The sequence below is a fragment of the Habropoda laboriosa genome, unplaced genomic scaffold (genome assembly GCF_001263275.1).
Source record: "Habropoda laboriosa isolate 0110345459 unplaced genomic scaffold, ASM126327v1 scaffold563, whole genome shotgun sequence".
Lineage (NCBI taxonomy): Eukaryota > Metazoa > Arthropoda > Insecta > Hymenoptera > Apidae > Habropoda > Habropoda laboriosa.
Window position 1 is genome coordinate 90241 of NW_017100656.1, and position 12372 is coordinate 102612.

Genomic DNA, 12372 nt, shown 5'->3' on the forward strand with positions numbered 1-12372 from the left:
TCAGTGAAGGTACTCCGGTAAGGGAAAAGTATAGACTACCATCTTCGAGTTATTTACATTGATTTCGTTCCATTTATTCGACATGTTGGTGTTCGACATATTTTGCCACATATCTAATTGAACAGGAGAGATCCCACCTGACCAAGCCTGGAAATTTTCATTCAAATTTTGTACATTTTAATCGTGGGCTAAAACAAGGCTTCGATTACAACATGAAAATAAAGAAAGAAAACCTTTTCGCAATGCAATGCCCACGTGTAAATCAGTTTGTTCTCCATTTTCAAGCACATTTTCTTTAATTTCTTTAACCGTTTCATTGCCCTGCTTTTCCGAGATCTTATCATCCAGTAATACGCTTTCAGCAATATATATCTAGAATAATTCCAATTATTGCATCGAAACGATTAAAATAAAAATCCTCCTTCAAGCATACCTGGGAATTACTATTCGAACGATCTTGCTCATTCTCTTCACATCCTTGAATATATTTTTCGCCTCCACTATAATGATAGATGCGTTTGCATTTCTACTATTTATTTTGTGCACTGCGAAGATAAAAATATCGCAGAAATTTGCGAAAATTATTCGAAAACGTTTCACATAGAAAATTAATACCATAAAGAATGAGTAGACCTTCCAATTTCTTCAAGGAAGTAATAGTCGCTGCTACTATATGCTCATCCATGAAAGGGGCGCTTTCCACGTTTCTTCCTTTCCAAACTTTCGCAGCTTCCCATTGATTAGTTCTGATACACCTTGTAGACAATTTTTCACAAATTATCTAATTTAGTTTTACGTAGTAATAACAACCTAAGTCGGTATACCACAACCACATGGAAACGAAGTATCGCCTTTCCGCTTCTGGATCTTGCTGACTGATCATCTGTTCTCCTTCTCGAAGAAAGTATTGCTCACACTCTTGAAAGGAGAGAATCATTAATCCAGTATCCAATTGAACGTCAACGCAAAGTGCATAGTACCAGGTACGTCCAGATTTGTCCAAATCGTAAAGAGACATAAATTCTACAGTTATAAATTATACATTAGGTCGTCCTGAAAGTTCCCGCGGTTTTAAGCCGTTCATTTTGAAAAAACATAATTTCATTGGAACAAAAAATTTTCATTTAACGTAATTTCCATAATGTTCGATACATTTCTGTCAATGTATCACAAGAGTATTAATTTCGCGTACATAAAAATTTAAGTCTCTAACGAGGGACAATCCCGAAGTGATAATCACCGATTTTGATGAAACTTTGGTATAGAGCAGTTACCCAAAAAATATTCGACATGTATTTTTCGGATTTTTATGTACTCGGAATTATTTATTATTTGTAATTTATAAATTATACTTATGTACGTTGACAAAAGTGTATCGAACTTTATAGATATTATTTTAAATAAAAATGTTTAACTTCAACAGAGTTACGTTTTCTCAAAATGAACGACTTAAAACCGGGGGAACTTTCAGGATGACCTAAAAACAATGTTTTCATCACCTAGTTCCCTTAACTCTGTTACCACTTCAGAATGTCTGCAAGAGATCATCAATAAATGAATTAATCGAGGTAGGATCAGCAGTTTCAAGAATGTCGATCCGATCGTGCTGGCCATTCGATAAGAGACGAAGCCAATTTTGGTAGCTCTCGTGATCTGTCCTCTCACCCAGCGAGAAAAGAATATTCCTGTGTAAAGCTCGGCGATCACGTTTAATTCTCGTGATTCTAGTACTTCTTTGCTGTCGCTGCAAATGTTGATACCTTTCTGCTCCAAATATGGAATTATACGCCTGTATGAATGGTTATTTTTTTAGAATTTTATTAAATTATTCTGGCTAATATGATTTTTTTTTGTCACGAAGAATATTTACACTGATTCTTACGTATTTCTCGATGCTTAATTCGAACCTATAATCAGATTTTTTTCCATCTGCCGCAGTTTTTGTGTGGCAATACTTTGTATTGCTTAATAATAACTAAATTCACAGTTATTTGATCAATAATAGTATAAATACATAGGGTGAATTTAATTTCTGCTTAATGTATTCAGAAGAATGAAATCCTAATAGTGAAGAATTTTATTGCATGGTGGGGTAAATAATTTTATTATATCAAAATCTAGGTGCTGATTTAATCAGGACATTTCGTGCATGGAAAAGCGATATCAGGGCAAATGGAGAGACAATACGATGGCTGATTACTGCTGAACGTTCCTCAAACGGAATATTCCTCGAGCAAAATATTCCAGGAAATCAACAAGTACTAACCACGTTTTAGGTAATGTTCTAAATATTCTAAATATTCTAAATATTCTAAATATATAAAGCTTCTAAATATGCAGGAGTATACCAGTTATTAAATATTAAACTGTGTGTCACATAAAAATCCTCTGCGATGGAAACAAACGGATTGCATATATGAATTCAGGATAAAAAGATGTTATTGGACGTTCAATTTTTATTTAGAAATTCTCACCTGTCTTGATACATGTGCGCGGTGATTAGCATGTTGGTATAAGAGGTGCAGAGAACGAATAAATTTTTATTAGACTCTAAAGCTGTATTCAAGCCCCAAATTGCCGCCAGACGTGCATGCTTCTTCATTCCTTTAATCTGTGTTAACGATATTCTATGAATATTCTATGAATTGAAGATACTTTTTGTTGAATGCGTTACCCTGAAAAGCGTGAACATTTGTATCAAACATTCGGCCAATTGTGCGATGTAATCCATGTTGTCTTCTACGTAATTGGTATTAAGCTTCCAGTCTTTCAGGCAAATCAGCTTTAACTTTAGATCCACCAGTTGTATAAGCGAATTTAAGCCGATCGTTATCTCCATCTTCGGGAATTTGTATCCTAAATTATCCATTGCCATTCCGAGGATTTGCTCAGCCTCGAATAGGGAGCCACTTTCGAGGAAACATTGACCCTGAAGAGTCTGGATTTTCGCGGTGAGATAAGGTAGAAGGACCACTTCGTCTTCGTTTTCTTTGAATAGCTTCGGACATTGCATTAAAGGATTAGATCACCTCTGAGGTTTGAAAAAATCCAATTCTTTTTTGTTCAAATCGATATCTTATACTTTTAAAAATGTAATCGAAATAGTTTTGGTGAAAAATTTCGATGGTTTTATACCGTTAGAGCCGTTTAACGAAGCGCGTCAATCAGTAATCGAAACTTTAAACGTGCTTTTCTCAGAATTACATTTTTAAAGACGGTGTTGTTCATAACTTCTATAGTTTTCATCGGATTTACTGGAAATTTTCGCAAACTACTTTCCGTTATCTATTAATTTTGTAATATATTTAAAACTTTTTCTGCAATTAATATTTTTGTACTAAAATTTTAAGGAAAAATACGATTCTTTCTTCATACGTTCATCTTTTCTATAAAAATCAATATGTTCTACAAATCCTATGTACTTTTTTAGTAATTGGCATGCAGATGAGGAAAATTTTTGATATTTTATTAAGTCAAACCGTGTGGAAACAGGGAACAACACTGTGGGAGCGTCCGTCCGAAATAAAGGTTCAGCGATGCGGCTGTAGCGCCGCCATTTTGTAAAGAAATTAAATGAAAAAATACTTTCATATTCTTTAAGGGCCCTATAATAAAGCCGCTGTGAAAAGTTTTCGATTGAGTTAATAATTTTCTTTAAAAGAAATGCCAAAGTTAGGTATCATTTTTATGCCTCAGGAGAGGTCTAACCCCTTAATTATTATACTGTTAGGGATAGAAATATTTGTACACCTCTTCAAGGATAGTTTCGCTTTCTGCTAAGAGTTTTCGAGCTTGTGGAATGTTGTACGTCATCAGGCAAATTTCTGCGAATTCCAGAATGGCGGTCAGTGTCATTTCAGTCTTTCCTAAAGCAGTCAATTTCTTGTTGTATTATTAAAAAGAAAAAGTTAAATTTAAATAAACAATTGATGGAAATATGTACCAATACCACGACAATGCTCGAGAATTTGAGTGTACACTGTCATTAATATTAGTTCACACTGGCAGTCGGAGAAATCCGTGTCGGAAAATGTCACTGTTGGCTTCCTTTCGACGTTTCGAAATAGTTTCATGCAAGAAACTAGTATCTTGTTCCCTGCTACCATAAAGAGATCGTTATAAACGAAGAATCGATAGTTATTCATTTACTTTCTGCCTCCTCTTCAACGGTATTATCTTCATATTCCATGTTAACGAACTCGAACATTTCATCTATGTTCTTCGATTTCTTCCTTCTGTCCTCCTTTTTCGACACTTTCCCTAGTAATTTCGCGAATTGACCTTCTCCACATGACATACATCGTCTCGTGTGATGTTGAAGATACTTTAAAGCCTGATTGTGCAGCTCCATTTTTTGATTTTCAGTCAGCAATCTCAACGGAAGTATTTTAATTCAAATATACAATTTTGTTGAAAATGTGTAATTGTCGATTAATTATTGTTGATTAGTACCGATAAGTAGTATCGCGAAACATCGACATCTTGAACCTCATCAAGCCGCAAGAGGCGTATCTTGGTAAATCTTCCAAATCACCTGAGGAAATATACATTTTCAGTAGTTCAAGTCAATTATATTTCTGGATAGTCAGTACTTTGAACGGTGAGACCAACGCAGGCACAGAAAACGTCCATTTCTGAACTAGGATTTCTCATGTTTTTTATGAAAATTATGGGACCTCCGTTTCTAGAGAAGTCTCCAATTGCACAGCCAAAAACTCTGATTTCGAAAAGTTTTGACACAGCTAATAAAAATATTGCAATTTTAGACAATTAATTAGACACGTAATTTTTACATTTGTAAATAATAAATGTGGCAAATTTACCAAGTCCAACGTCTCGTTTCGAAGTTATAGTCATCAGACTTTCTAGCATGTGTCTATTTACTGTTTCCCCAATCACAGAAGCACATTTTAAAAGAAGTTGATCAAGTGGTGTTAAAGAGTCGAATAATTTCAGAATCATGACTACAATAATGAAAAGAATGTAGCGTTATTAATAAATGGTCAATTATGTTTTTTTTTTACCATCCATAGTAATTTCAGGATGTACATCTTCGTACGTGAAACTTTCGGAAATATTGCAAACTGCAATTACAGCTTCTTCGTTGTCAATACTTAGGTGTGATGTCTTTTCTTTACTTAAGTCTTTTTCCAACAGTGATATCATACTGTCCTAAAATAAAATATCATCATTGATCGATATAAAGAAATGAGTTTCCAATCGGCAAAGAAAATCCACCTTGAAGCTCGCTCTGTACATCTGCCATCTGTCAGTTCGATTAGAATCACGATTAGAGTTCCCGAACGCCGTTTTCGACACGAATCTGAGTTCAAAATGCGCAAAATAGATATTTAAAAATCTCCGAAAATATACAAGACGCTACGAATATATATTTATATTTAAATAAACCTTTTCAGCATACTCAAAGGGGGTAGGACGTAACCCCTTATGCTTGCTTCCCTTTTAGATACATTTATTATCTCTAAACCTCCAACCTGAAGAAGACTCACTAAATAACTCTCTATCCACCCAGGATTTCCAAAACTTCTTTCCTGTATGAGTCTTTAAAGAAAATTCATTTCTAAACAATAATAATACTTTAAGGGAGTAACCATCCTGATGCGTCTAAAAATGGGGTGAAGATTTGGGATTTTTTTCATAGGTAACTACTAAATGAAAGGTTTTAATTTTTTTCAGAGGATATAAATGTGACTTTCAAATTTCTTTTCCAATTTTTAGGGAGTGAAAGTGTTACAAGATGGAGGAGTTATTGCGAAACCTCTTCTGCTGGAACATCAGCTGCTGTTAGCCATCGCCAGCAAGGATTAGAACGTTTTAAATAAAAAATTTTATATCCCTATATTATAATAGATATCTCAATTATTTAAGTTTTTGGAAACGTTTAAATTTGACTTCTTTTTTGGGAAAAAAGTGGATTTTCCTCGTTGAAAAATTGTACATTACATTGTAGATAATACATTTTTATTTATAAACTGAAAAGTATTTTTATTTCAGACGTTCCAATCTTTAAATTGATGTTCTAGCAGAAGTTGTTTCGCAATAACTACTCTATTTTGTAACACTTCTAATCCCTAAAAATTGGAGAAGAAATTTGGAAGTTACATTTACAGTATATTCTCCACAAGTGTCAGACCGCAAGGAAGCTAAACCTGACACTCGTAGAGTCAGGGACTACGTTTTCGAGCCTCGCGCCCGCCTTTGTAGTTTGCCGAACATAGACCAGGGCAGCGAATAAAATATAAGCATGAAACGTGAGTCGAGGCAACCAAGCGATTTAAATCCCAACTTTTTTAATTTTACGTTTTCTGATCCCGAAATTTTTCTTAACATATTGATGAAATTTTTCTGATGAAAATGATATCAAACACGATACATTTACTTATTAACACGTTCACGCCAGATTTACAGGTTGCTGTCAGGCGGCCACAAGAAAATACATTTTAAGCATTGGATTACAGTATTATGCTTTATAATTTTTTTTTTCAATTGAAAATAATGTCTAGCTAGCTATGACGTTCAAAATTTTTAGTTGACAACATTTATTTTATTTTAATTATTCTAAACATTTGGGGCACTCCAGTCACTGATGACCACCATGCCATATCGAGGAAACAATCTAATCTAATACTTATTGAGTGATTAATTTAATTTCATAATATATCGCTTTACCTACCTCAACGTAAAAAAAAAAAAAATGTAGGGTCGTTTCCACAAGAGTCAGTAAAATGTTGGGTCGATAGCAGCACAAAAGCTGTTAAACAATTAGAATTAAATGTAACAATAGAAATTATTGCAATAATGCGTAATGCAATTGAAAAATCGCAGAAAAGTCTGATACAAAAATGTTGGGTCGATAGCAGCAGAAAAGCTGCTAAACAATTAGAATTAAATGTAACAATAGATATTATTGCAATAATGCGTAATGCAATTAAAAAATTGAAAGAATCAAAAGAAAAAACGCAATTCATTTCTTTTTCGATTCTAGAATATAAGAAAATTTGAATAAAATACCCGACGAGAATTGGGGAAAAGCATAAGTTAAACGCGTCAAAATATTCAATAATAAACGAACCAGAGATGAAGCTATTATTTCAATACGCGATACACTGACTCTAGTATATACTAAAATTCAAAAATTCTCGTATAAATTCCGAAAATAGATTATTAATTACGGTAACCTACTGAGACGGTTTAATTTAGGGTGGGCATAGTGCACGAGTGTAGTACACGCGTTCCAAATCAGCTCACAATATACAATAATAAATCAACTAACCACTTAACACGCAATTCATGCAAATTCCTTGGATGGTAAATTATTAGTAAACAAAATTCAATATCAGAGAAAATATATGAAAAATACTGAAAGAAAAATTTCAAATTAATTTCAATTGCTGTAACGAAAAAGCAACCTCTCAAAGTAATTTCAATATCCTATTCGACAAGTCTGAAGAACAACGATGAATAAAATTCAAATGTTTATTTCCCTAAACTCTCAAAATAATTTCGAAATGTTTTATTCGAAGCGGAGTATTCCAAGTCAGTATCGATAATTGAAGAAATTATTTGATTGTATTTAAAAGAACCGAAAGGAGAATATTTAAAGTCTGCTATTAAATGTCTAGCAAGTACCAGTTATTGGTAAAATGATTTATATTTGTTTTAAAAGGAAAATTTCCAATAGGTATTAGTTAAAATGAATTGTTATTCAGTCTATTGTATTGAAATTCTAATTGATTCTAATGTATACAAGTGTTACAAGAAGGCTGAGTGTGTACAGGGTGGACATAGGCTAGCTAGTAGCCCCCGACCACTCTATGAACTTTAACGTCTATACTCGAAAGTGTATCGTCAACACTAACACGTTACCCAGATTATCCAAAAATTGAAGAAGTTACTTTTAAAATTGAACATTCTACGGTGTTTCGAGAGATTTGATAATCATAGTCGAACCTTAAACGAACGTTCAAACGAAGAAAATTTTCCAAAAATCATTTCGTACGTTATTAATCGATAAAACAAAAATTCATTGTTGAAAAATAAATATTTCCTGAAAATCTTCATCTTCCATACAAGATTCAAGATTTTCCCTAATTAAGAGTAATTTCAAAAGATTATCTGTATAAGCTATTATTTCAATACGCGATGCACTGACTCTAGTATTTACTAAAATTCAAAAATTCTCGTATAAATTCCGAAAATAGATTATTAATTACGGTAAACTACTGAGACGGTTTAATTAAGGGTGGGCATGGTGCTGCTTTAGTTTGAAATGATTTATAAACACATAATTAACAGAGGAAAAACCGTGAAACGGCAAAACGTCTACATTCTAATTGTTATAACATGTAAACAGAACTTTAAATTTAGTGTAAACAGAAAAAATATATAATACAATTTATTTCACGGTATTGCAACAAATAAACGTTGAATCAATATTTAATTCGTATAAAAACAATTATTTAACGTAATAATTTTACCTTCACTATGGCTATTTTTAATCTACGACCACAGGTCAACCTGATTTCTAATCCTTACGAACTTTAAATTCAGTCTAAACTGAGAAAATATATAATACAATTTATTTCACGGTATTGCAACAAACAAACGTTGAATAGATTCTTAATTCGTATAGAAACATTTATTTAAAATAATAATTTCACCTTCACTATGGCTATTTTAAATTTACGACCAAGGGTCAACCTGATTTTTAATCCTCCGAACTTGATTTCACAACGAGAAAGTAATAAGATCGTTGAAACGTACTTATTTGTCAAAGAAACTTGCAAAAATGTATAAATAATAATATGTAATGTTTTAACAAATTTTTGGAAGTATAAATTAATAATAAAATTGTGAAAATTAATAAATTATACGTTATTATAACATTAATAGAATTATGACTAAACCGAAGTTCGAAGTCGAGTATTTAAAGTCTGATATTACGTGCCTAGCGAGTGCCGGTAATTGTTAAAATTTGTTTAATAATTAGTAATAGAAATTCTAATTGATTCTAATGTATACAAGTGTTACAAGAAGGCTGAGTGTGTACAGGGTGGACATAGACTAGCTAGTAGCCCCCGACCACTCTATTCACATCTCAGAACCTTCAGGTCAAAATACGCCGCGAAGTGTCTAGGGCCCAGTATAAAGGGTAAATGATTTCGCGGGACATCGGCGGGTCCTTATATACCTGCGGTACCCTCTCCCCAAAGTCATTAGCAAAATCGTCGGTTAGGTCAGGCGGGAAATTTTCGCGGGAGATTTTCGCGGGAGATTTCCGATATCGTAACACGGTATAATTTATCAATTTTCACAATTTTATTAAAAATTTATACTCCAGCATAATATGTAACTATTCTTCTAGCAATTGAAATTAATTTGAAATTTTTCTTTCAGTATTTTTCATATATTTTCTCTGATATTGAATTTTGTTTACTAATAATTTACCATCCAAGGAATTTGCATGAATTGCATGTTAAGTAGTTAGTTGATTTATTATTATATATTGTGAGCTGATTTGGAACGAGTGCACTACACTCGTACACTATGCCCACCCTAAATTAAACCGTCTCACTAGTTTACCGTAATTAATAATCTATTTTCGGAGTTTATATAAGAGAATTTTTGAATTTTAGTAAATACTAGAGTCAGTGCATCGCGTATTGAAATAATAGCTTCATTCCTAGTTCGTTTATTATTGAATATTTTTACGCGTTTGACTAATGCTTCTCCCCAATTCTCGTCGCGTATTTTATTCAAATTTTCTTATATTCTAAAATCGAGAAAGATACGAATTCGCGTTTTTTCTTTTGATTCTTTCAATTTTTCAATTGCATTACGCATTATTGCAATTTTGTTACATTTAATTCTAATTGTTTAACGGCTTTTCTGCTGCTATCGACCCTACATTTTACTGACACTTGTCGAATCGACCCTTCATTTTACTGACACTTGTGGAATCGACCCTACATTTTCTTCTTTTTTTTTTTTACGTGGAGGTAGGCCGACTCTATGTGATAAACAATTGGCAACCAAACGGTGACTCGCTAAAGCGATATATTATGAAATGAAATTAATCACTCAATAAGTATTAACATTAGATTGTTTCCTCGATATGGCCATGGTGGTCATCAGTGACTGGAGTGCCTCAAATGTTTAGAATAATTAAAATAAAACAAACGTTGTCAACTAAAAATTTTGAACGTCATAGCTAGCTAGACATTATTTTCAATTGAAAAAAAAAAATTATAAAACATAATACTATAATCCTATGCTTAAAATGTATTTTCTTGTGGCCGCCTGACAGCAACCTGTAAATCTGGCGCGACAGTGAACGTGTTAATAAGTAAATGTTGTTCAAATTATATCGTGTTTGATATCATTTTCATCAGAAAAATCTCAAGCACATGTTAAAAAAAATTCCAGATGAAAAAAAGTAAAATTAAAGAAATTATATTTTTCTATTATGATTTGTCGAGCCGTGAAATCTCGTAAAGGAAACCAACTGTTGGAGCGTTACACGCTTGACTGACTGCGAGCGAGATAACATGGGCGCAGCAATGACGCAGCCTAGGCGTAGGACCATCTATACTGTCACTTGTAGAATCCAAAGTTACTGACTCTTGTAGAGAATTTTCTGTACTGCGCATTACGTCTATCTCGTATGGCTGCGAACAAGCATCGTTTCCTTTCCTCAGAGGTCATCGAATAACTCGTCAGAAAGAACGAAGCTCTGTCGATATCGACTCGATCGAACACCGAGAGAACAGAAAAATTTCAAAGGCGGGACATTAGGAGGAATCCATCACCGTTTCTCCCTTCCTCGGCCCAGAAAAACAGTAAGAAATCGTGAGGAAAAAACTGCAAGTCTGTGAAAATCAGTGAACAGGTAGAATGATAAACGATCCAAGATGTTTGAGAAATGAATCGATAGGTAGATATAGTACGAGCCACGATATAGCGAGATCGTAGAATCGGTCAGGAGTCGAAGTAAACATGTTTCAGGGTGTCGAGACAGAAATACGAGCAGTTAACCCCTTGCCTTAAGATTTTTCATCGACTGTACTTCTTAACCCTTTGAACTCTTTTGTCGAGTGTGACTCGACATCAATTTTATTCACAGGTATGAATGAAATAATTTTTTAATTGCCAGTTTAAATATGTATTATATTTTGCAATATTTTTTACCTGGACGAGTAATAGGCACACACATATGTGACCCTTAATGCTATTTTCAATATAATTAGTAAAAAAATTGTTCAAATTGGTTCCTATCAACCAAATGTCTTTTAAAGTACATTTCAACTAAAATACTTAAAATAATAGGGAGTTATTGAAAAGAAAATTAAAAAAAAAAATTAGGAGTTCAAAGGGTTAATGGTACGTATTCATCGTTTGAGTAATGCATTGAATAAAAATGATTGACATTGTGTATACTTTCTATTTAAGAATCCTTAGATTTATAAATTAAAACTAACGTTAGAGTAAATAGTGAAGCGTATTGCGAACAGAGCTCACTTTTGTTATATCTTAACCATAATCTACACCGCAAGTGTGACTCGTTATTATAAGGGAAGGGGTTAAGGAACTGAAACCGCGGCCAGGGCTCTACGAAAATACGTTCGAAGCCCGGTAGCAAATTTATAGTCTGAACCGAATATATTGGCCAGTCACGTGGATTTCTCCTTCGTCGCTTTTCCACACTAACGAACTCTACCAGGCGAGAATCTGTGTATCTAGAAGTTCAACAGGTCAACGTATAGGCGTGGATAACTACTGAACGGTAAAAATGAAACCGAAAAGCGACGGAGGAGAAAACCACGTGACCGGCTAATATATTTGGCTCAGGCTACAGCTTCGCCATTCAAGTGAATTTTATAAAACATTAACAGTGATTCAGACAAGGAAAAACTCAAAATATTCCAAATAGTAATTAACAGACTGTGGATTTTTATGCAAATTCACATTTTTATGAATATATTTAAAAAAATAGAAGCTAGATAGGCAATTCTTTTATTCGTTAAATATTATATTGAGTACTATATTTTGGATTTATTTATATATTTTTTCTTATTATGTGCATTCTGCGAATCTTTGTGCCTCCAAATTTTCCATAAATGCATAAAAATTCGCAGTCTAGTAATTAACATTTGCAGATTTTCCATTTGTAAATGAAATACCGTTAATTATAAGTGATCATTCTTTCATCCTGCGGAAACCCAAAATGGAATACAATGGACAACCCTAAAGTGCAGTTAATTTACGACCTCGCTATATCGTTTCCCGTAACTATACCAAATTCTTTAATCTCCTAATATACCAATAAAAATCAAAATAAATAAAAAGAATAAT

At 33.3% G+C, this 12372-nt stretch overlaps 1 protein-coding gene across 1 annotated transcript in view; it reads right to left on the reverse strand.

Annotated features, from left to right (window-relative positions):
• The window catches only part of LOC108576825 (adenylate cyclase type 10-like), a 15271-nt gene continuing 2899 nt past the window's right edge, over nt 1-12372 (reverse strand). The window contains exons 2-18 of the mRNA XM_017939886.1: nt 5410-5562; nt 5239-5323; nt 5025-5172; nt 4824-4964; nt 4593-4742; nt 4453-4534; nt 4150-4373; nt 3944-4096; nt 3751-3866; nt 2675-2998; nt 2475-2611; nt 1500-1789; nt 825-1023; nt 616-755; nt 434-545; nt 234-372; nt 1-147 (exon numbers count right to left, since the gene is read on the reverse strand). Of these exons, the coding sequence (XP_017795375.1) occupies nt 1-147; nt 234-372; nt 434-545; nt 616-755; nt 825-1023; nt 1500-1789; nt 2475-2611; nt 2675-2998; nt 3751-3866; nt 3944-4096; nt 4150-4373; nt 4453-4534; nt 4593-4742; nt 4824-4964; nt 5025-5172; nt 5239-5323; nt 5410-5562 (2740 nt within the window). The remainder of the gene's footprint in view (nt 148-233; nt 373-433; nt 546-615; nt 756-824; nt 1024-1499; nt 1790-2474; nt 2612-2674; nt 2999-3750; nt 3867-3943; nt 4097-4149; nt 4374-4452; nt 4535-4592; nt 4743-4823; nt 4965-5024; nt 5173-5238; nt 5324-5409; nt 5563-12372) is intronic.